The sequence below is a fragment of the Microchirus variegatus genome, assembly GCF_963457635.1.
Source record: "Microchirus variegatus genome assembly, chromosome: 3".
NCBI classification, from domain to species: domain Eukaryota; kingdom Metazoa; phylum Chordata; class Actinopteri; order Pleuronectiformes; family Soleidae; genus Microchirus; species Microchirus variegatus.
This window is the reverse complement of record NC_139804.1, coordinates 22835289-22861466: the sequence shown is the minus strand read 5'-3', so window position 1 is coordinate 22861466 and position 26178 is coordinate 22835289. Positions and strand designations below refer to the sequence as shown.

Genomic DNA, 26178 nt, shown 5'->3' with positions numbered 1-26178 from the left:
TGAATACCAAATGTCACAGTATATGTCTGACGGTGGAGCAGATTACAAATCCCCAGCTTCTGTGAGATGCTCAGCGTCCTCTTTGCTCTCTGAACATTCAGATGGTATGAAACAGCCCGAGTCTCTGGGACAGTCGCTGTCTTCTTCCTGTTGACTGTGGGATTTGTCCTCCTCCTTCTCCTCCTCTTCGTCTCTGACATCATCACCTGTCGGCACACACACCAAAGGGACTCACATCAAATGTCATAGTATTACAGGGTTCTGTTTCCAGCCACATGATAGAAAACTGTGCCAAGTGGTTAAGTCAGTGGAAAATAACCTGCACTCACACATCAAAGACTTTTTGACAATTTAAACTTTTTTTTATCTATTTTTAAAGAGAAACAACTTTTGACCATTACTGTCAACATTAAATATGACCAAGGCTGTGTTGGTGAAAAAAAGCAACACAGAACACCTTAAACATTCTGTTATCTTTTATTTCCTGCTCCCAGAAATTAAAAAATGAGTTGACATGCCCCATACTTTATTATTTCTACCTCACAGACAGACACATGGTTATTGTCCCACTGTCTGCGTTGCCTAATCGCAAACCTAAAGGAATTCAGCTTAATTAAATTTCTGGCAACACCTGAGTGTGACTCAACAAGCTTGGACAGAGTCATGCCGCAGCTGCTGCCATCTGGTTTGCCAAACTGTCGCCCAACATGAGAAAAATAACAACCTTTAATTTGGTACTGCGTGGAACGCCTCAAGTAACATTTGAAACCACACAAACAGGCCAAACAAAACCAACCAGAAAATGCCTCTTGCTTCCTCAAGCCGCAAAGCAGATCTGCTTTCATTTCATGCAGCACTCAGCAATAACCAGCCTTCTGCTGCAAGACACCAGATTACTGGAACAACGTCTGCTCTCTTAAGCACTTTCTATCTGAGTAACAGGAAATCACTGATAAGCCTCTCACAGCGTTGTACACGGTGTATTTCTATTCTGTGTGGCACAAACGTCCCAGCTTCCCTCTGCTAGTTTATGCTGTATTTAAGTTTATTTTGAACACCAAGCAGGTGGCAATAGTGATATTCAGTCATCAGTCATGTGATTCAGTCATGAACTCATCAAAGTCATTTAATGATTAAATGATATTGAGCTGTTTTGAAAGTCATTAAAAACAGTTTACATGAATTTCTAATTGCCGCACTAATTGTTTCAAGATTCTTTCTCATATTAGCTCTGTACCCACTGTAATGGGCCCTTTTTGCAAAGCAGCAATTTTGGTGTCACTGATCACATTTATAATGGCTCTGTTGAGTTCCTCTAAGTCACAATCACAAACTGATACACTTATAGGGTGAAGTGAATTTAAAAAAACAAAAAAAACAATGGTGTGTATTGGTATTTCATATTGAAAAATAAGATGATTACACTTGGAGGACGAGAGTTTTACAGTTAAAGTGAACGTATTAGGTATCCGACTCCTTCATGAGCATTGCTGTTGATGTCGTTTGGTTCCTCACCATCTAGTTTGTGGTGTGTCATTGAGAAATAAGCTCTTTATTAATGGGAGGAACCCTGTGTATACAAAAACTGTAATTTTAGACAATTGTGTCGATGTGTTCCTCACCTTCTGTGTAGTGGTATTCGGCAGCAGCGAGCAGCTTCTCTCTGTGCTCAGGGTCTTTGACATTCAACTCAATCAGGTGCTTCTCCTGCAGATGCATAAGGTCTTCTACTGTCTGGTAGCCATTTAGCAGCAGGGCAGAGGCGTACTCCTGCAAAGAAACAAACAAAAAAAACACGCCAGATGTTAGAATAATGTGTGGTCCAAAGTATTTACCATTGTATTATGGACTGTTGGTCCCAAACTGGTGACTCGCAGAGTATGCAAGTGTTCAGTGTTATAATTCAAAAGGATTTCCGTTTGCAGTATAGTGTTGTGCGAGTATGTCGGTAAGCACTTGCATGTCATTCTGGTTTTAATCTCACTATATTGGGCTCAGAAAGGATTTCCTTCTCATTACGAAAGGTGGAAAACAGAAGTGTTTACTTGTGACATGTGACCAGACAAAAACAAGGCGAACAGCCCTTATCCTCACCTCCAGGTTCAGTCTCTCCAGTAACTCTAGCAGCGTTTTAGGTCGTGGTTTTTTACAGATCTTCTGTTGTCTGATCTTTGGAGCCTCTTCTTCCTTCTCCTCCTCTTCTTTCTCCACTAAAATGTCCACATAGATGAACTTGAAGTTTCCCACTTTGTTATTTAGCATGCCTGTCCAGATGCCCATCGGAGGTTTACTGATGATATTGATGATGTCACCGGCCTAGGGGGAAAAAAAATGTGGGGTGTGGTTGATTAGTATAGTGGCATAAATGTTGAGTAGGAATGGAATTTATAAAGCTCCAGTGTGGAACTTCTATCGCCACCTGTGGAAAACACTGCCACATTCTTCATGACCTACTTTTCAGCTGTGCGAGACATTAGATTTTAGTTTTTCTACAGTGCTTTGGTAAGTTTTGTGTTGTATATCTGTCCTTTAACATAGCGTTAAATGTCGAGACTGCATCCAGGACACTTGGAGCTGCACAGTGCAGGAACAGCAGCAACTGTGATTAGTTGTTTACGGATCTCTTGATTTGCTTAGGATTCTGCAGGTGGAGCACACACTTGACAAACAAAGCAATGTTTGGATTGTACATAGCTCATGCTTGTGAAAACCTGCTGGCATAAGTTTGCGGATACAAATGTATACTTATTTGTGTACACATGACTTAATTTAAGTGTTGGGAATGGCTTTCCATTATTCAAACAGAGGTCTGATGAGTTAGGAGAGGTTTTTAAATGTAATATTGCATTTCATGTAGAGGATGTGATGCATATTTGTAGTTGATGAAATATTAAAACTTAAAATTTTTTTTCTTTTTTTTTCTACATTTGCATTGATTATAACGTTATGTACTCGTGCATTAACTTGAGTCTTTGAAATTACCATTGTTTGTCACCACTGTTGTCTTCATCTTTATCTAAAAGAAACGCATCTATTCATGATGACATGAATTACCTTGAGCTTGACAGAATCCGTGTCATACGGGCTGGGAACAAAGTCTGTGTGGACACGAGCTCGGCCACAGAACTGACCCTGGTAGGAACCGTCCTCCTCCAGCCTCACACTGTCTTTCTGACAGGAACCAATGGACTCACTGGTCACACCACCTAAACCCATACAATAGAGCACAACATAGTATGAATGAGCGTGATCTAAAACATAGTGTGGACATAGCCACACTGTTCTAGGACCAAATAAGTGTGTGCAGATACTTACTGGAGCAGCTCTGGCCACTGTACAGACTTTCTAAAGAGTTGCTTGAGTTTTTCTCTGCTGGAGTGTTGTTTTCTGTCTCTGCCTCTGGGTCTTTGTCTGTATCATCACCCTGAACAGAAATACAATCATTTAAAACATTTACATGAGAGGTACAAATAGATCATTTAGACATGTAGATGGAGTGTACATATGTCTAAATTGTAAAAAAAATAAAAAAAGACAAGGAAACTAAAAGTTCAGGTAGAGATGTACTGTGGTGAAAGCTAAATGCGTCAACTTTATCATTGCATCAAAAACATCAAAACTGCAAGAGGACAGTTTCAGGTGTAGATAGGGGAAATTTCATTTCATTTGAATATTGCCAGCAAATGTGTCATATCAGAGGATGTGGTTTTGTAAGAGATTACAGAGATTAAGACTGAGGAGAAAAACAACCTCGATTTGTTCAATGTGACTGTCAGTGAGGCTGAACTTTTACTGCTTTTCAGGTTTCAAGAACATTTTTACATAATTTGAGCATAAATGTGTGATGGGTTTATTTGAGAGAGAGAGAGAGAGAGAGAGAGAGAGAGAGAGAGAAAGTGTGTGTGTGTGTGTGTGTGTGTGTGTGTGTGTGTGTGTGTGTGTGTGTGTGTGTGTACTAAGAAACATACAATACATATCTTTGTGAGGATCTTTTTTGGGACATTTTGTCTGGGCCCCACAACTATAAAGGTTTTTTCCAGGGTTAAGAGCTGGTGAGGTTTAGGGTTAGTGAAAGTGATGGTTAAGGTTAGGTTCAGGGTCTTGGGAATGCATTGTGTCTATTATGTGTCCTCACTAAGATATCAAACAAGTTATGTAATATTCCAGTTAGTGTAAAATAGTTACGCACCTCCTCAGAGAAAGACTTGGCATGTTTTTTGCCCATTTTTCGGCGCATGGTCAGTGAAATTGCCTTCATCTTCTTCCCAAGTCCAGCTGATTTGTTTGGGTCTGACACTTCACACTCCTCTGCAAGCTGTGTGTAGCAAATACAGTGCATTGTTGTTTTTATTCAAACATGATGCACTTGTGTGGCATACACAAAGCTATACAGTAAAATTCATCACTAAATCATTGCATGTAAACAACACAAAAACACATCTACAAACCGTGTTTGTGCCATTTTCCTCTGGTTTGGTCTGTGACGAGTGATGTCTGAGACCTTCAAACCTGCCAAAGCTTGTGGAGCGCTAAAAAACAAACAAAGACAGTGCATAATGTCACACTAAGTGGCTGGCTTTGTGCTGCAAGTTTTAGTAGTGTTACATAATATCAAGTCGCTGTGCGCAACAAGGCCCGGAAATCTTCAACAAAATAACAATTTTAAAACGTCCCAGTGTATTTAGCTGTCTAATTATGTGTGTGTTCATAAAGTTTTGCTATAAACAACAAGAATTTCAAATATAGGTTAAAAAAAGAAATCCAGTAAGTATAAATCCTGTGGTAAATTTGTGATCAGGTTAGGCCACATAGACAATATTTGACTCTATACAAGTGCACTGACAAGATTTAAGTGAAAAATAAAACAATAAAACAATTGCTTTCACACAACAATGATTTTTGTTTCATTCTGGTATTAATTGTTTCTTCTTCTTTTTTTCCCCTCCCCTCTTTGTTCAAAAATAAATGTCATTATAATCTCTCCCAAATCCTCATCATCTCTGCAGCAGAGCACCAAAAATAATTATGTAAATGAATAATCCCTGGACATCCTGGTTATATATGAACTCCTCTGTGGACTGATGTAATATGGCATCGTCTTACATTCTACTTGCAGTGGCACCTTTGGATGTTTTTGTTCAATTGTGTTAATGCCAATTGTTTCCTCATGATTGTATCTGTCACTGAATAGTTTGACATTAGTTGTTATAGTCTATTTTGCATGTAAATTAATGTGGATAATTGTATTTATTTTGGTTTAAAAACATCATCTTAAAGGCTGTCTTTGAGTGACCCATCAATATTTCAGTATCTTTAAACACTTAACAAATACCACTTCAGGTACACACTTGCACACAATAGAATAAAACAACTTTGTAAAAGTATCTGTGTCCTACAGAATATTGATATGTCTCTTAAGATTTTCACCTACCTTTGGTTTGCTGCTCTTTGCTTTGTCTGAGACATTAGATGCTGCTCTTTGTAACATTTTCTAATGTTTGAATGTTTTATTTAAACTCAGTCCGTGCTTGTCTGTTTTCTTTACCCCTGTCCTCTGACAGTGAAGTGTTAACAAACACACAGGTTTGCTCACAGACTGGCCCACTTCCTTACAACACACAGGATGTGAGGCAATTGACACTCTGCGTCTTATTGCAGTGTCGCTTTGAAAGGGGAAAACACAAATGCTTACGTGTGCATTTTGCGGCCTGTTCAAGGAAGACGTCGAGATCCACTTCCAGGAACGGCTGTATTTAGGTTCTGTAAACAGGTGTTGTTGTTGTTGTTCTCCTGTTATTGCTTATGAGATAATCTCTGAGGATGTGATGTTTCTGTATCTGTAATGTCACTGAAGTGTGTCACAGTTTGGGGGTTAGGGTTAGTTTTTTTGGATAAAACAGGAAGTCATCTTAGAAATAAATGAGTAAAACATGCACAAGTATAAAGAAATAATGACTACCCCTCATGATTTCCCTTTATTTGCAATGTGGAACTTGGTTTTGTAAATGATGCTGGAGAAATTATTCCTTTGCTCGTATTTCTTCATGTGGGGTGAGTTTATTTGAGGAAGTGCAGCTGAATGACAGAAGAACAGCTGAAAATGGTAACTTTGTTGTGTTGCAACCTTTTTCCTCTCTTGATATGGAAACAAATACTGTATCTTTCATTTTGAAACTTAAAACAGTAACATAAAGAAAGTTTGTTCTTTTTGATAAAGATTAAAACAAAAAAACAACAACAACAAAAATAACTTCTAAGCTTTTACAAAACAACCAAACAGTTTGACAGCCACGCTGCTGCTGCCGTGGCTCCCATTGTGCCATGTATGGATTTGCCGTTGTGTTAAAATTGCAGAGAGATTGAATCAGTCTGCTTGCAATAAGATGTACATTACTGTCAATCCAGATTAAAGGTGCAGATCTATTACTCCCTAGGCTTCTTGCTAACTGTCGAGGACAAGAGTGCATATTAAAATGTACATTATTTCTCAATATCTGATCTTTGTTGTTGTTGACAATATGAACCTGTGTTTTACTATGTTTTAACAAAAGGCAAAATATTGAAAGTGACAGAAATACAGGGCTGAGCCTGCTTTTCATTTCCTTTAATGCTGTGGATGAGCATATATGGAGAGAGTCTTAACCAATGACCTCAGACCATACACTTCTTAAGAGGCGTCATGTCCACAGAAATGACATTTATCTCCAAGAACCAATGACACTACAGATCCATAGGGATCTTGTAATCTCTACTCCAGTTCATCCGTTTCATCTGAGACAATTATGTCCCAAGTTCATGTTGAGCTTAAACAATGGCTTTGGGTCACACTACATGGGATTAGATGGCAAGTGCATGCGAAGGAACTGAGCATTAAGGTCAAACTACACAGTTGTGTCGTTGAAAAAAAGAAATCCACTGTCTCACTTTGACAACTACTGTGAGGAAACTCAATCTTCTGGCTCTGTGAGAGTGGTGGGAGAATCAACTCACTGCAATCAGGTGTGTGTGACACTGACTGTTGTTGATTAAGCCCAGGTGTGAGGAGTGTTCATATACCCTGAGTCTCCAGTGCTCTGTGCTGACTCTGTCTCACCTTCAGAGGTAGTGAGAGGTTCTGCCTGTGGCTTCTTAAGTTGTCGGTGTATCTATAAACACCAACTTTGTGTGTGTTTGATGTCAATTGCCTGTTTTCCAGTGTATAACTTGTGGTGCTGGAGAGTTTGTTGTGACTTTTAAGTTAACTGTTTGGCAGCAGTGGTTTAGTTAATCAATTTAGTGCTTTATTTCATTAAAGCGGACCTAGACAGGAAGTTCCAATTAACGCTGTTTTTTAGAGTGTATCAGCGTCATTACCTTGTTTAAGAAGCCCTGAAGGTTCAAAACAAACCGTTCAGCCACTGCTGAGAACGCTGTGTTTTATTGTAATCTCAGGCTCAGCGAGATCTCTGAAAAAACCCGGTCCGGTTACGTAAACAGCGGTTCTCCGGAACAGTGGATCCTCCTGGTCCGGGAAACTAGTCCGGGCACATCCGGTTGCGTACATTGAACCGCAGAAGAAGAATAACGTCCGTTGTGGAGGTGTTTCACGAGCGACAGTGTCTTCTGACTCTGGGTCTGACTCTGGATCAAAGTCATAAAAGGGACTGCGGCGGGGAGTCGTGACGAAACTATTTTTAAACATTGTTAAAACAATGTTTTGATAATGAGTAGCAGTGCATCCACCGTTCCAGAGGAGGGAACTGCGCTTCTGAGAGCGGGTGTGCTGAATATGTCACTTCCGGGTATTGGCCAATCACAAGACAGTTGGGAAGGCTCTACGCTGGCTGGCCAATCACAACACAGTCTGTCTTCTGGGTGTGAGATTTATGTCTGAAATATCGCAGCTGGGGAACAGCGTCAGAAAAGAGGATTTCTATCAGCTCGTTTACAGCAACTAGGAGGTTTTTGACCATAAAAACAAGTTAATGTATATAAGTAGACCTCCATAACTCACATATATATTATATTATGTGCAACAGGACCACTCTATGTGAGCTTTAAGGAAGCCTGTAGTGGCTCTATACAGTTTCGTTTTCCCCTTTCCAATTTATCGCTATTGCGATTTTTTTGGTTATCCCTCTGGGATAACTTTGAGACACCCCTGGGTCTGCACCTGCGTACCACAAATCAGTGTCTTAGGGGACCTGAAGTGGGCATATCCTTTAAATTAGAGTGGATAACCAATGTTGTTGTCTTGGAGCCGTTAGGAACGGTGCTCTTTTACAATGTGAGAACATCCAAAAGCGCACATTTCCTCAATTAAGTTAAAGCAGGGGTAGGCAGCATATTTTTGTGTCACTGATTAATAATTACATATTAAATATTCAGCATAAGGGAAATAAACTATTCTGTGCTCTGTTTCCAGCCTTGCATAAAACTGGGAGAGTTTGACCAATCACATGTCAGTTCAAAGACGAGATGCTCTTATTGTCTGTTCGGCTGTGAAGCTGTATGTACACTTGTTTCGTGCAAGGTATTCTAACAAAGAGGAAGTGTGTCTATGAACGCAATCAACTGCATGTATGTCAAAATTAGCAAAGCATTGACCTCAACCACATCTGTCCTTTGAGCTCAGGAGAGAGTGACACAGTCCCAAAATATCATCTTTTTAACAAATTATGTTTGAAACTTGAGACTCAACAATGATCCTCTTCTCTAGGGATCCTACCTACTGCTGCTGTAATGGTCAAAACAAGCAAGCAACACCCTATACAAAGGTGAACTTACGTTTGGTTCTGATAGGTCCACATCAGTGACAGACCGGGGCACCGGAGAGGGAATCTGGGGTTTGCCATCATGTTTCACGCCGTGATTCTGGCTCTGCCCCTGTTCTCCGTTCCAGTCCGTCCCATTAGATGTGGTAAAGTCATGAGAGTACACACAGTAGTCTGTAAGCGGCCTGCGACAAGTGTGCTGGACAGTGCCCCAGGATGGACTACCTTCTCCTGGGTTGCTCCAGCGCTGGTGGTACGTGTGGGTGGGTGTGGCTCCCCCAGGTAGGCTGACCATGTCTGTGCGGCCCGGGGTTGTTTTCTCCTGAGTGGGCAGAGTGGATGACTTGCCATTGCAAGGTCCCCTGTCTGATCTGTATGGCACATCCAGATAGTGGGGTCCTGTGTGTGGGGTCACAGGGTTGAGGGGGGAGTGGACTGAGAAGATTCAGAGAAAAGAGACTGTCAACTTTCTGAGGAGACAGAGTCAGACATTTTTCATTTTAGTGGAACTCAAAGCTGTGACGAAATGTCATGCAGCGTGAAACTGCTTTGTGTCTAAAATGCACAGTAGGTCATTTCTGCTGTGATGAGTCTCAATTAAAGCAGCAGTGTGACAACACACAACTGGTCGCACTGAATATTTCCTTCCTCACCCTGAGGTTCACAGGACGGTTGTCCTGGAAGTTAAAGGTAAACAGGTAAAGCAGGTGACAACCAAAGAGACATAATCTGTTACTTTGAATAGAAATATGAATTGCTGTTGTAGGAGTCATGTGACGTCTCCTCTGCTTTTGTAAGTGCTTCAGGTTTGAACAGATGCTCTCAGTGTACCTTTGCCACACAGACACCCACACTGAAGGTGTTGCTACACTAAAAAGCAGAAGTTTAATTTGAAAATGTACCAGGGCAACAGAGGTTTTGACCCCTTATTTTTCAGTTTCAGCATTTTGACAAAATGCTTTGTCGGCCTGATCTGCTTCTGTAAGCAGTGACTAAGTGTAGCTTAGTGAGTAAGTGTAGCTTAGTCACTTGCTTAGTCATGGCGTCAATCAGATGCTAAAAAGGTCAGATAGGACAGTTTGTTCGAAGAATTGAAACATTTCATTTTGAGTTTTATCTATCTTAGCTTTCTTACCTGTGGACTTTTTCTTTGACCCCTCTCTCCCACTCTTTCCAGCAGTCTTTTTTGCACTCTTTTGACTTCTTTTGACACCAGGCTTGGAATCTGCCGTCACCGTGTTTACATAAGCAATCTAGTGAAGTAAAAAAAACAAAAAAAAACAACAAGAAAACTGAACATGGTTGAGACTTTTGTTAAAGGTACCATATGTAAGAATGTGGCCAAAACGGTTACTTCATTCAAATTCAAAATACAGAGTTCTTTTAGGTTTCGATCTCTGACGTAACTGGCAACCCGTGGTTACTCGGCAGCTGTGACTCTACTGACTTCATGATCGCATCATATAGCTCACTTTAAATTAATGCTAGGTGTCAGTCTAACTAACATACCAGAGCAGTATTTTGATTTCATTTAAGTTTTAGCAGTTATTTATTAAATGTTGGGTTGAGGCTGCAGCTCCCACTTGTGTCACTTGGGTCCTTTTAGATGCATCAACATTGAGGTGCTGAAAACTGCTGCTGACCCAGGACTGGCAGACCCTTCTTTGTTTGTCTCTCACTGTGACGGTCATTAGTCTGAATGGGCACTGTGTCCTGGCATGATCCCTTTAAAACCTCATCCCCCCAAATACACACAAACGTTTGTGGAGCTATTCTTCTTAGGATACTGCATCGTCTCCCATTCTAGCTGTAATAACAACAGTGGTGCAGGCTGTCCTGACACAAGAGAGAAAAAACACTCCATGCTTTAATCTCTTCCTCTGACCTTCTGCTCAGTCTAGATTTAGCTTCCATCTCTCAAACTACCTCATGAACTCTATGAACTACATCTGACAAACTGTTTTTATGTGTATTTTGCTCTCATTTTGCATCCACACACCACATTTTGCATGAAGACTTGACTCTTGAAAAAGACAAACTCTAACCTGGCTCAGTGGTGGTTTATGTTTTTTCTTGGTGCTCGAATGATGGGCTCCTTTGCCTCCTTTGGTTTCTGTTCTCTGCTTAGTCTTCCTCATCTCTAGAGGGAAATAAGACATTGCAATACACAGTCGGTCATCTAGGTAGTGAAACACTGGAAAAAAAACAAAACAAAGGAAAAACCAGAACCACATGCGCAATGTTATCAACATCAGATTGGTTTATTTATATGCTTCTCTTTTCCTGTGGTTTAAAAGTCCTTTATTTCACCAGAGGTGTGTGTGATATGTCCTGCCTTACTTTCATTCAAAAATTGGAACAGATATTAGTTCAAAACACAGGTGAATCTCTCTAACATTAACACTAGCCTGTTTATCATTTTGGTGGTGAACTGGCTGGAAACCTCAGATCTGTTCCGACGTCATGCTGAGAATACAAAGGAGGGCAGATGAGATTAATCCATCTTTTTACCTATTTACCTTCATTGTGATTGTTGCTGATGTGGACTAAATCTTCCTGGCTCTTGGCAGCATGCCAGCTTGCAGTATTACAACCATGGTTATCTGCAGTGATAAGAGAGCGAGAGAGAGTGGGAAATCATAAACGCTGAAGATTTGGAGTGAAACCTCGGGGTGAATAGAGGATGCACAGACACACTAGGCTGACATAAATATTTTCAGAGCAACAGACAGGCAGTCTGGCAGGCTATCTGAGGTTTTCATCTTTATATTAGACAGCAATATTGTCCTCGCAGCTCTCAAGGTTAGTTATTTCTCTGTCACCCTGAGAGTATGGGGATTCAAAGGGATGTGCTTGAGGTATGAAAGGCATCATATCAAATTGTGAAAGTGATGAAAGACAACACAAATAGCAGGCACAATTATCAGGAGAAAAGAGTAAATTAGTACACTTTCAGGTCCAATATGTAACATTTAGGTTTATGACTGTAGATTAGAAGATTGTTTTATGGGGAGGTTAAATTGAAATGCTTTGGTTTTACACGTACATATAAAACCAGCCAGTGCGTGAGTTTTTAGGTTTGAAGTGAAAGCTTACAATGTGAACAAAGACGAACGGCTCCGCCCACATAAACCTGATACATCACAGAAGAAGAAAGAGCAGAGTGGGGAGAAAAAAGGAGTGGAGAGAATTGTGAACAAATTAATGTTATTATCCTTCCTGGTAGGTGAAGGCCACTCTAGTTCCCTGCCACAAAGGAAGGGGTGAGCAGAGCAGTGCAGAAGAGTGTTTGCCTCACCATTAGATGTTCTTACTCACTGGACCTTTAGACTATAATGACAGCAGTTTTTTTCCCCATCAAATGTCATTAAGTTCATGCAAATCTTTCAAATAATCACATTGTTATCGATCATCGCTCGTACTTACCTAGGGTTTCGTTATCTGATGCAGATTTAGACATGTGAGTTCTGAAATGAGAAGAGATTTGATTGATTAAATCGATAGTCTATAATTTGAGCTCCTCGCCCTACAAACTACACACCGCAAACTTTGTCACACACTGATGAGAGTGAAAGTACGCTCATATTGCATAGATGAGATCAAGGCCATGCTGCAAGAAAAGCGAGAGGAGTAAAGGTGTTGAAGCAAAGGATTCTAAGTAGGTGGGCCTCAAATCCTCTTTGTCCTCAGCCCAAACATAACAATACACTTAGCCTTGCTTCTCAAAAACATTTACAACCATGTCAAACTGAATAAATAAAACAAATATAGCTCTTTGAGTTTTGAGTGAACTGTCAATCTCACTTCCACACGGACTGAAGCTGAGGTTGAGGGGAGAAGCTGAGACTGCACTCTCTTCTGCTACAGGAAGGATTAACAGAATTAACCCGCAAAGACAACAAAGAGGGAGCCTTTAAAGCCATAGTATTACTCTATGTGGAAAGCCCTTTCACTTGCATGGCAGCTTTTTTGCTCTGCTTTGCATGCATGATCTACAAAACAAAGAGAATGAAGGAGACAGCACACACACAAGCACAATTACAGGTCTTGTGCATAAAGCAGAAGGATTTTCCCAAAGCCTAAAAATAATGTATTACTGTCCCGCTATTACATTGTTTGTATAATTGTGTGTAAGTGCCTGTTGAACTCACCTTCTTGTGTTTTTATTAGAGTTGTTCCCTTGGGCTTGAGGCATTTCCTGAAGAAAAACCAAAGCATTGTCTGTCAGAGATCACATAACAGATTCCCTGACAAAGCTTCAGGGACATTTAATTTAAAATGAAACATGCTGGTGGCCACAGCAGCAGCAGCAGCAGCAGCAGCAGCAGCAGCAGCAGCAGCTGTCTAATGGCTCTGTTCATCATTTCATAATCAGCGTTATGTTACAGGTACAATCTGGTCCATGCTCCCTCTTCACTCTGGTCTTTTTAAACATGCATGTGCGTTTTTTTTTATACACAGAGTTTGTCCCTCTCACCATGGATATAGATCTTCCAGAACCTCGCCACTTAGTGTTGTTGTCCAGCAGGACAGCTGGACTGCAGGAGCGACTGCAGGGGCGGCTACAGGAGCGGCTGGGGACGGGTCGTGGGGGAGCGTCGCTGGAGCACTGCACTGCCTCGTACAGGCTGTCCATAGACCCCTCCTGATGCCAGACAGACAGACAGAGAGACAGACAGACAGACAGACAGACAGACAGACAGACAGACGGACAGACAGACAGCTTTTTTTTATCAATGGTTCTCTGATGTTTGGATTTAAAGCAAAAGAGTTCTCGTGATGTTGCAGTGTGCACAAATGAAGCATCAATCACTCATTATTGTACACACTTTCATCAATGACAGAGGAATTTTATGCTGTGTCGTAGCGGTTTCGTCAAAGCTCACTTCATTACTGAAAACACATACACATCACTTTGTAGTTTAACCCTTATAGAACACAGAGGGTTTAGGCTCCTTTTTTCCATTACCATTTTAAATGTACAGCATATACAGAGGCTATAAAAATGTGCAATAACACTTTAGATTAGGTAACACATAATATCTCTGTTATATACATTATTCACCATTAACTAGGCACTTACTAACATATATAAGTAGCATACAAGCCCTTTATTAGTAATCATTAAGAAGGTATTAACACCTTATTCTACATAACCTTATTCTACATAACCTTATTCTAATCTATAATTATAACACAAATTAAGATTTTTCCGACATACGGTGTTAATACATGCTTAATATTTACTAATAAAGGACTAGTATGCGACTTATGCATGTTAGTAAGCACCTAGTTAATGGTGAATTATGTGTTCCCTAATCTAAAGTGTTACAGAATGTGCAATCTAGTGTCTTATATGTGTATTTTCAGCCCAACCTAGACAATCTGATAAAAAATAATGATACATTTTCACCAACTATACAAACACACATGAGAAAAAAGTACTTGAATTAGTGAAATTTTAAAATGCGTCACAGTTCAAAGATCGATTGGCTAATTTTTATGAACAAAAATAAAAGAAAAACGATTGCCTGTCTTGTGACATCTGCACAATTATTGCTACTTTTCATCACTACCAAAAAATGCTAAATATCACTGTATTACCATACAGTGATATCACCATAAAATGAATCACAACTTTGATTCAACGATACATAAGAAGACAAAAAACACATTTTGTAAAGCCTGAATTTGTGACCTAATAACACACACATCCAGGATGTCCATATGTAAGACATTTCAAAGCTCATGAAAAACATGACACATCCCGTTAAATTAAAGTTTCAGTAACGTACACACGAGAAAACGTTCTAGTACTGAGGAATTGACAAGACAGCAGGTATATGCTGCCAATTCCGCTCGAAAAACACTTGACTTGATAACCTTGGATGTAGAAGAGATCAAAGTATGTTTTTTGTGACTGTGGGTTGTGTTTTGTTGTTGGATTTTGTCTCCTTGTCTTTCTCCCTCTCTGTGGCTGGACGTGGTAGAGGCAGCTCTGATTCACCTGCACAGCTGCGCTCATTTTGGTCTGCCACTGCTTAAGAGCAGCTGTTCCCTCTGTCAGTGCCTGATTCAACCAGAGAGAGCCCACGTTTGTTTCCTCTTGTAGTAATTGTGATTCATGTTCGTCCTCAAGACATTTTTGTGCTGTTACTTTGGTTTTAGTTTTATCAGGCAGGTGCCTCGCTTTTGGTTGTACTTTTTTTGCCCGTGTCCATCCACTCAGCCCCGACTTTTTCCTTGGTGCCTTTTGTTACAATTATTCTTTATTTATACAGGCAAAATCTCATTGAGACCCAGGGTCTCATTTACAACAGAGACCTGTTCCTGGCATAAAATGGCTAATGCAAAAAAAAAATACCTACAAACTACACAATGGAATTATCTCTGTTGTGCTCTCAATTGTATTTAACATGTAATTACTAAACCACATTACATGCATTCAAAATGATTTTTTAAATACTTTAAATATGCCTCTGCACTAAATCAGTGCACACATGTGATGTGGGATAATGACAGTATCAAAGATGATCACTGCAACCAGAGTTCAAGCCTCTGTTTACTGCAGCAAGACAGTAAGATAATCATCCTGATTACGAGTCAACATCCACGACATCTGTCCTAAGACAGAGATTCTGTGCAGCAGAGCTACCATTCTTTTTGTTTGTTTTTTATCCTGCAGCATTATTAAGCATGGTAGAGATGTTGAAAACAATCTTTTATTGCATCTATGCAGTGACCGCATATAATTGGCGTTCTACTCCTGCTGCGTGAAAAACAGCCTCTGGCTGTGTCACAATTCAGGGTCGGCTGCATTTGGAGAACAGAATGTGGCAAAATGCGTCACACTGCCGCAGAAACACCTGTCCCAGTTTTTGGCAGCTGACAAATGAAGCCTATTTGTCCTGCCTGGAGAAGATTGAAGACTAAAAATGTGTCTGCCTCTGCCTTTCTTAATAATGCATAATAAGCCAGAAATGTTATTTTACTAATGATGATGTTGTGACTTCCAAACCCTGGCTACAAATATGTGGGTCCTGCCTCAACATTCTACCAAATTGTACACTCTGCTTTGATCAAGCTTGAATTTTGCCTCGTATTAACTTCTTTTTTTCATAACTCCTGATACCACTGCTCTGAATCCCAGATCTCTGGATTGGACTCTTCCCCTCTCACCCTCCACTGAACCTTGAGTTTCCATGATCAGGCTGCAGCATCTGTCCTAAAGACCCCACACAACTCTGGTTCCTTCCCATCTACTAACTCCCCTCTTCCATGCATTGTTAACTGTAATAGAGACAATTTTGTTTCACACCATCCTGCCTCAAGCCTGTGTTCTGCTTCTCAACCAGCCTGAACACATGTATATGAATAGCACGACTGTGGAACTTCTCCTGGAGTACACAGACTTTGACAGTGGTGATTTATTCAAAAATGGTATATCAATCATCAATCAGGAGGATATTTATTATAATAAACAGTGGATGGATGATTTGCCACCTGATTGTTGTGATAATGATACGTTTATTTAGAGCTACACAGTGATAAGTACAAAACTAGGTACTTTTCCTCAGTGTTATGACACTATCATGATTACAGGTAAAAAAAATATTGTACCACAAAAGTGAATTCTCTCTCCTTCAGCTTCTCACACGCACACACATACACACAAGCAGAGAGCAAAAAGTCTGGTCTCCTACCAGTGAAAAGCAGAACAGGTTCATGTTCGCTGACAGGGTCTCGTTCTGTTCATCTGATGGAGGTGAGATGATGAGAGGCAGCCAGAGAGACGGAGAGACAGAAAAACAGAGAGAGGGAGGGAGAGAGAGAGAAGAGCTCAGTGTGATTCCAGCCTGGGTCGCCTGCTGTCTTCTCAGATTAATACCACAGTGAAATCCCTCCTCTAATCCAATAGATGGACCACCATTTCTCCACAGCCAAAGCGCACAACTCACTCTTGACAACAATCCCACGTCATCACAGGAACAACAGGTTGAGCCTTTGCTCGTTTGTGTTTATTTCCTCTGCAGAATAGTTTTGTCCAGCACCGCATGTTCTTTTGGACTTAAGAGTGTTGAAGCATGCTGTTGAAGCTGCATGGCTGAAGCAGTTTTATTATTATTATTATTATTATTTTATGTTTACTTCAGCCATGTTATTTAATCATGTGGCACATGTTAGATTGAGGGATAAAAAATTAAATGAAAAGAAAAAAAAGGAATCATGGCAACAAGGACTCGTCACACCGTACAGGCTTAAGACTGTCTTGTCTAACTCTATTTTGTATTCTCCCTTGACCTCCTCAGTGAACACATCTGTGTATTGTGCTTGTGTCTGCTCCCTTGTCCACTGTCCACAACATGAGCGCCTCTGTGGTCCCAATAGTGGTTCAGCCCATTCTCATATACTGACGCTGTGTCCCTTACAAAGGCAAAGGTTATCCTTTTTAGACACTCAGAGCATCTGCCCTGAGTGTACAGCTACACTTAAACGTCACTGCGAACAAGCCAGACCTGGATATTTATCCCAACCCTAACCTCAGTCCTGTCCTCAGCCCTAACCTTAACTCATGTCAGCGATGTCAGCATGTATGTGGCACATATGTGATGCTCTCGTGTTGAGAAAAGGTTCGATAAGGTTCTCATCATGGATAAGTGTCATTGTCTCCCTGGCTCTTTTCACCCACATATTTAAAATTAGATGTTTAGATGTTTTCCTGCTCCAACACACCTGATTCAAACGGTCAGTTCTTCATCAATCTCCTCAAAAGCCTGATAACAAGCCATTCATTTGAACCAGGTGTGTTGGAGCAGGGCAACATCTAAAACGTGCAGGACAGCGTGTCCCTGAGAACCAGGATTGGGGAACTAATATGGTTTTACTATTGGTTTCTGAGATTTCTTTATTTCACATTACATTTCCCTCGCTTTGCTTTTGTAATGGTAAATTAAATTTCTCTGACTCAGAGCTAAAACTGCCCATTGCCCTATACCTGCCCGGTACAGAATACCAGGTCCTTTGTGCACAGTGTATTGTATATTGTGTATTGTGCCTAGCCTGAACGGACACCATCCTACAACATCCGCAGGGAGTCTGCTCCCCTATACATACAGTAGACAAAGAGGAGTGAAAACACCGCCTTGAATGGCAAGCTCTTTGTCTGTTTGGAGGAATGCAAAAGGGGAGTGGCTCAGGTATAAATGGTGGAGGGCTCACATTGCGTGGGGTCTTTCTCCAGCTAGGATCACTCCTGTAGAGATTGACCTTTTCTTTTCAACGAAAATAAAACTTGTCGGCCTGCAGAAGTTCTCTGTTTCATTCTTAACCAGCATCAGAAAATTTCCACAACACTTTTGTTCTGCAACGCAGTCAAACTGAAACTTAACAATGTCTTTGCCCAAAAGCGTACCTGTACTCAAGAGCTTAGTATCATTCACTTTGTCACAGTTTCACTGCTTTTATAGTCTGTCCTGGATTCAGTAACACAGATTATTGCTTCATACGCCTCACACTTACCGTCTGTCACATTGTGTACATATTTCTTTTTCAGTCCATCCATATCCCGGTTGTGTTGCCAGGAAATCTTAGCACCTTTGTTCATTCTCGCTACTGGATTCACTGTTGCTCAATCTCCCAGCCCTCACTCACTGCTTGCCAAACTGGACAACAAGTTAATTATAGAAAGAGGTCCAAGTTATTACAACCTAGAGTTATTTTTGTTTTCTTCAGCTTCCTCACTGGCATTCATATCTGCTTACATGTACCAGTAGATCACACAGTTTTATATATATATTTTTTTGTTTGTTTGTTTGTTTTATTTATTTATTTAAATAAAGGGCTCACTTGTCAAAACATTACAGTTATCCAACTTGAACTATGCTCAAGTCCTCAGGCCTTTTCTTATCAAGGTAACAACACACAGGCTGTGAAATGGTCATGTGTTAATAAACAATGTTATACCAAAATATTTTTGCATTTTCCTCTCTGGGTCTTATAGCAGCAGTATGTTGGAAATTTATTTTATCAAGTCATAAAATAACTACAGTATGTCATCAGAAATGAAGGAAACAAATTAAAATTACTAGCTCCACTGACAACAATCATACAGTCGGTTTGTTTGCTATTTAAATTTCCTTTTACATGTTGCCAGTATAAGTGTCACTCCTTGTAGATTTGTATTTCATTTAATGCATAATTTATTCTTCAATCAAGACCTGGTAACCTTAAATCATCAATTTGCAATATTTCTAATTTGGATTACAGTTGTGAACTCTAGTTTCATATCTTACATATAGCCCCTCTAAGGCATTTAATAATACACACCAATGCTTTTGGCTCATACCTTTGTCTGGATGTGTGTCTGGTTTGAACTTTGAAACCACCTGTGAGTGCCTTGAATGTAACTATTTTAATGCAAAATGCAAACTTTTGTGTCGAAAACCCAAGCACCCAGGGTGTAGGTGCACCAGCCAACTCCCTCTTCTACATGTTGATGATCATTTAGGAACAAGACACAGATGGTGACAAATGCAGACTCAATGTGCAATATTTGACCTTACTTATTCCCTTGCTCCTATAGCCACGCTTCGTTTCTAAGCCCTTGTGAAACACACAGCACCTTTTGGCTGCTTTTTTCCATTGCTATGTATAACGTATAGTATATACAGAGGCAATAAGACTGTGGAACAGTCAGTGTCTTATGTCCTTTTATTTAGCACAACCTTGGCAATCTGATGGATACAAATATCATTTTCACCAACTATTTTAACACACCTGAGCAAAAAGTACTCACAATGTTTAAAATTGGATTGAGTGGATTGAATTATTTGTGAAATATGGAAATACATCACAGTTGAAAGTTCACTACTAAAAATGTGATATAAAATGAATCATAACTTTGACTCCACAACACAAGACGACATTTTTTAAAGCCTGAATATGTGACCTGTAAACACACACACCCAGGATGTCCATATAAGGAGTTGTTTTTTTTTGCACCAGCGGCACAGATCCATGCCCGGTGAGGGTTTAAGGTCCCCCCCCCCCCCGACTTATCTTAACAAAACACATGTGACACGGTTCATTTAATATTTTATTTAGATTGAAAGAGATGTTCAGCTACAAGATCAAACAAATCAAAGACAGGAAAGTCCCATTAAAGTATGAGGAGGTTACAAATGAGTTGAATCATACTGAGATGTAGGATAGTTTATTCCTCCATACAGCTTCGATTTATCAGAGATCAAAGATGAATGCTGCTGCGACGCCTCAATCAGTTATTGCACAGGTCCGTATAACAGCAGGTTACACCAGAATCTTCACAGTCCGAATCACTCCCACAACTGCGAGTTGTGACACCTATCAACAAAGGCAGTTGTAAAAACACAAGCACTTGGAAATCTTTTTCTTTTTTTTTTTACCCCAAAATGAATGTGTTAAAAAAAAAAAAAAGTTTAAAGAAGTTGAATGCAGTAAAACACATATTTTACTTACTTCCTTCTTTTACGGTTTTGCAAACTTTTCCCACTGGACAGTTTGTAATGCAATCATCGACAGCCGCACAGGTGTAGCAGTCAATTGCCATATCTGAAGAGCACACAGGATTCATCAAGTTATTTTCTAGCTCACATCCAGTATAATGAAGTGTTAAGTTATCATCAGATGAACACAGTCTGTCCACAGGTGTAAAACGTTGATGAAAAGATTTAATTCCCCTACAGTTAACCCCTCTAAATAGAATCCTTTTTTTTTTTTTTTTTACAGATTACAGATTTTAATTTCACATGAGTAAAATCACAGTCAAGGTCAAAGTGCCCTCACCTTGAGCGGTGCACAACGGCACGACAATCAGCAGCATAAGGATCAGGATCTTCATGTTGGCGTGTGGTATGTGGACAAACCTCTCACTCCTGGCACTTTTATACTCTCAAATACCATCCTTAAACACACCTCTTTAGATATTCCGGTAAACGGATGTCCAGTTACAGTTTACAGAGAGGTTTCAGGAAATACAAATAACTTGTTTGCCAGCCTTTAATTAACACCTTCTGAGTCCACTTTTTCAATGAGTCCCTCCTGCATCTGAATCCCAGCTCTCTAGGTTGAACTCTTCCCCTCTCACCCTTCACTGGACCCTCAGTTTCCCTGATCAGGCTGCGGCTTCTGTCCTAAATTCCCTTCTCATCTGCCAACTCCCCTCTTTAACACCGGTTAATTGTAATAAAGACGATTTTGTTTAACACCATCCTGCCTCCAGCCTGTGTTCTGCCTCTCAACCAGCCTGGACACATGTATATGAACAGCACGACTGTGACAATTTATGCTCCTGGAGTACACAGAATTCAAATTGGAGCAGGTAATGGCCGCGTTTCCCAGATTCGATCTTTCTTAAGGACTTAAGAAGGCTCTTAAGAAGGAATGGAAGGAGCGATAAGATATGGGTGAGATAAGATGGGTCATTTACAAATGCACACTTTATTTGTGAAAATCGACAAACAAGTTACAAATTTGATTTTTTTATTTGTGAATCTCAAAACACACATACAAATACGTGTGGATCACAAGCTGCACATTTGTGTGGATCTGTGCGACTTTCATGCAAAAAATGTCTCAGAAATCCGTAACTGTGGAAAGCGAGGAATGCGTGTTCGGGCGATCCACAAATGCGAAACCACAATTCACAAATGCAAATTTCGGTTTTACAAATGTCACGTGATTTACAAATGCACACTTTATTTGTAAAACTCAATATACAAGTTACAAATAGTTTACAAATTTAGCTCCATAGTAAAGCGGTGGAAAGTCGTACAACTTCTCCATAAAGTATTCACAGCTATTATTTATCGCCGTCTTCCTCTTACACGACTGTTTCCTTGTTTCTATTTTTGTTACATTTCTGAGTTGCGGCGAACATTAGAACATTCCTTCTCCATCAAACTGTTCCACAGTTTTCAGATAAACAAAAACTTCTCAGTGTAGTGTGCACCCTTAGAACTTTGAAATCTTACATTGTAACCCCCTGTAGTGGTATTTCCTGGTAGTATATTTTATTTTTATTTTTGCTTTAAATAAGATCACTGCTGTCCATAAGTATATGTAATCTTTTAGTAACATGCCTTATGAATTATCCTTATTGGGGTTTTTTGGTTGCAAAGTGAATATTTTTCTTATTATTATTTAACCTTTATTTATATACAGGGAATCCCATTGAGACACAGGGTCTCAATTTCAAGAGACATCTGTCGAGGACCACACAGAACTACGGACACACAACACAACAATAAAGGAAATGTTCCAAGTGAATAAACACATTCAAATTCAGTGACTCAAGTTAGGAATCCAGTTAGACAGCTTGAGACTCTGCTGATGCTTGTTCCAGGTTGAGGGTGCAGAGTAGGAAATTACCTTTTTGCCTAGCTCTGCTTGAACAGAGGGGAAAGTAAAAGCAGTGAAGTCCTTCGACAGTAAGTTATGACATGTAGGAGGATAAATATGTGAGCAGCAGGCCTAGGATGGATTTTTGAATGATATTGAAGTAGACTGTGAGATCGAACACAGATTTACTGATGCAGAAACGGAGCACACGTGTGTCACCAAGCAGAAAAACAGCTTTAAATGGAAATTATTATATACTTAAGATACTTAAAAAATATGATACAGTCAGTTTTACTAAGATCAGAGAAAGTCTGACTGGACTGTGGACCGACTGAATGTATAAGTAACACAATATAAATACTTAGAGAGCTTATTTGTGCAAAGTAAACATTTTTATACTGTGAAGTATTATTAAAAGAATGCGGAATGATTTGTGATCCAGGACCTGCTACGCTTCTTGATACTTTGGTTTGTTTTTGTATGTGTAGTTTCCAGCTGATTTGGTCATATATTATCACCCCCAAAAATTTGATTTCAGTAACTCTGTCAATATTATATATATTATTATATTTAGTTTCCCCCAAAGTGTAATGCTAATATATTTACATCAAACCAGTTTTAATTTGATAAATTCTATGCTTATTTCATGTATAAGTAGTTGTAAATCACTGCAAATAGAACCAGTTTTAACACATTTGACACTTAAATCGTTCATATAAAGAAAGAATGAATAACTTGAAGCCCAACACTGACCCCTGGTGGCCCCACACATGTTGTACAGAAATCACCCATCTTCACAAACTGTTTCCTGTCACTTAGATAACTCCTCCTCATCTCATCTAATGCCCTTCCCCTGAGTCTGTTGATGGAGGTGAGATGGTGAGAGGCAGCCAGAGAGAGAGAGAGAGAGAGAAGAGCTCAGTGTGAGTCCAGCCTGGGTCGCCTGCTGTCTTCTCCGATTAATACCACAGTGAAATCCCTCCCTCTAATCCAATAGATGGACCACCATTTCTCCACAGCCAAAGCACACAACTCACTCTTGACAACAATCCCACCAAACAATATTCATTCATCCATCTCCCACCGCTTTATCCTCCACATGACTCTGTGCTCAGTGCCAATCTCAGCTGACATAGGGTGGTAGGCAATCAAACAACCGTCCACGCTCACTGTCAATTTTAGAATGTCCAATTTACCTAATCCCCAAATCTGCATGTTTTTGGACTGTGGGAGGGAACCGGACAAAACACACACACACGCACGCACACGCACGCACGCACTCACGCACGCACGCACGCACGCACGCACGCACGCACACACACACACACACACACACACATATTGGGAGTACATGTAAACTCCATGAAGGAAGGCCTTTGTTTTGTCTGTTAAATGCTGGTTGAAGCAGTTTTTACGAACTATTATTTCATCATATTTCAGTCAGGTTCTTTAATCCTGTGGTGTCAGGGTCACTGTCACTGCTCTGAGGGTCATAGAGGGATACACATTAAATCAAAGGGAGAAAACAGGAAAGGCTGTGCCATTTTAAAGGTACAAACTAGATCTATTTGGTAACAGATTCAAAGTCAATAAAGGTTTGGAACAACTGCTGAACTCTTCAAAAATACTTTCTAAGATTAGTCGAGCCAACTTTGTTTCCGTAGAACATTTAAAAACAAAAAACGGCTGACTGACTGAAAGTTGATGTGCATGTTTGTGTAATACACATAATTAACTTATTATCAGGTAATATAAAGATAATTAAGTGCTTAGCTCTTTGTTATACACTTAGATGCAATCAGATATGTAACAAAGAGCTTAGCAGCACCCATGGTAAATTGCCGTGAGAATAATACACATCGCCTTATGTGTGTTTGTCACTCAGGCTTTGTAGTGAGGTTGCATTCATTGTGCAGATGTCCCAAAATAGACAATAGTTTTCTTTGTGTTCATAAAACAACAACAAAAGTTTTTATTTGAGATGCCGGAAATAAGCTTATGAGTAAAAGTAAGCTTAAAAATAAGTGAATTAACCCTTATAAACACAAGTGTTTAGGCTGCTTTTTCCATCACTTTATTAAAACACTTACAGTATATGCAGATGCTATAAGTGTCTTAGAAGGGTTTTTTTCAGCACAACCTAGACAATCTGATGAAAAAAATATATTTGAAAATACGTCACAGTTCAAAGTTAGCTAGGCTTGTTTTTAATGAACGAAAAGAAAAGAAAAACGGTCTATTTTGTGACTTCTGCGCAATCATTGCTACTTTATAAAAAATGCAATATAAAGTGAATCATCAACTTTGACTCAACAACACATGAGAAGACGGCACATCCGTGCCGTGTGAGGTTTAATTGCATAATTATTTTTTTATTCCACCACTGGTGAGCCATTGGTTGACACACTCTGTTCTACAACGAGCTCGGATAATTTTCTCTCTGACATTTTAAACCTAAATGAATATAGAATAAGTCACTTTGAGGCAAATTGTACCATTACTCTAAACCACATGGGTCAAACTCAAGGCCCGGGGGCCAGATGTGGCCTGCCACATCATTTTATGTGGCCCGTGAGGGCTATGCTGCTTTAGGGCATGTGTTGACCATAAACTACATTTCCAAGAAGTGACCGTATCTCGCCACTAGATTGCAGTGTATCATTGTGCATCATCCGATGAATGAAATTGAGATTGAAATATCCACAAATGATTCCAAAATGTACAGGAAGAGAAAGATCGATGCAGATGGAAGGCAGTTTCAAGAAAGATGGGAAGGCGAATACATGTTTTTGCTTCAAGGAGAAAAAAACGGTATGTCGTTTGTGTTATGAGGCGGTGTCGGTCGTCAAAGAGTACGATCTATGTCGGCATTTTGACACCAAACAAGGAGCCAAGTATGCCAAAGTTAGCCTTCAAGAAAAACAACAAATTGTCAAAAAATTAAAAGGCAAACTGTGATCGCAGCAGAATGTGTTCACAAAAGCCATAACCTAAATACCATGTGGCAGTGAAAGCAAGCTTTACTGTGGCTGAAGAAATCACCTGTGCTTCAAAGTCTTTTTCTGAGGGTTTGTTTACATTTAGTTACATTAAATTTCCAGATGTAACAGTAAAACAGAATAAATGTTATCCTGTCTTACAGTTACATCTGGGCCTTTGAGGGCAACCATTATGCTGATGTGGCCCTCAGTGAAAATGACTTTGACACCCCTGATCTAAACTGAGGAGTGTTCAGATCTGTAATGTTATGACACCTGTGTCCTCGTTTAATTTTTATCTGGAACACTCATGTGGAAAAAGTCATTACAATGGAACATTTTTGTTCTTCTTAAGCCTCATCAGTCTGAAGTAATTATGTAGTCATTTGAATCCTGTACCATTTTCTGTCCAAGTTGACATTGTTCTCTCTCTCTCATTGTCAAGCCTGTGGAACATTCTGTATCTTACCGCGTAGAGCTGTCAATCAGTGGAACGGCAAGACACCACCCACAATGACTGGCATTCATATCAGCTATACAGGTTCCCGTAAAGCACAAGGCTAAAGAACAGGACTGTCTAACATGAAATATCCTCAGATAAGAGTCGGTCAGATCTTTTCTTACCTTAGCACACGGGTTGAGAAGTGGACACTCACCAAAATATTTTTGTATGTTTTGAAGGTAAAAATTCCTTGCTTTTCTTCTCTAGGTCTTAAAGGAGCAGTTTGTAAGAAATATATACATATAGCCCTCTCTTAGGCATTCAAAAACGCACAGCAATGCTTTCAGCTCATGCCTATCTCTGGGAACTTTAAAACCATCTGTGATTGCCTTGAGTTGAATTATTTTAATGCTAAATCCTTTTCTGCATATTGGCAGTCCATGGCCAATAGGAAAGGAATTGGGCATTTTTAACTGTAAGTTCAAAAATCAAGGTTCACAATACCCCATTGCTCCCCCGTACAGTAAACAGATAAGTGTTGCCCACTGCTCCTGAGGCCAGCTTGTGCTTGTCAAATTCACTGTCACTAGTGATTTTTTCAAAAATGACTTGTAATTCTAATGTGTCA

The 26178-nt window shown here is 39.9% G+C and overlaps 1 protein-coding gene and 1 long non-coding RNA gene across 2 annotated transcripts; both read right to left on the bottom strand.

Annotated features, from left to right (window-relative positions):
• Positions 1-42: 42 nt before the first annotated feature.
• samsn1a (SAM domain, SH3 domain and nuclear localisation signals 1a) lies at positions 43-16480 on the bottom strand (the record flags this gene model as incomplete). The annotated part of the gene is made up of 15 exons (XM_083886900.1): positions 43-206; positions 1623-1770; positions 2095-2316; positions 3055-3206; positions 3316-3424; positions 4190-4315; positions 4449-4529; positions 8767-9188; positions 9889-10006; positions 10799-10947; positions 11273-11356; positions 12180-12220; positions 12905-12951; positions 13231-13398; positions 16457-16480. 15 exons carry the CDS (start codon positions 16478-16480, stop codon positions 43-45), a joined length of 2055 nt encoding a protein of 684 aa, XP_083743026.1.
• A 3365-nt stretch (positions 16481-19845) lies between these two features.
• Positions 19846-20642, bottom strand: LOC310924435. Its single transcript, XR_014592792.1, has 3 exons — positions 20577-20642; positions 20250-20342; positions 19846-20114 (listed from the first exon to the last, which is right to left on the bottom strand). It is a non-coding gene; the product is annotated as an uncharacterized lncRNA (long non-coding RNA).
• Positions 20643-26178: the final 5536 nt, after the last annotated feature.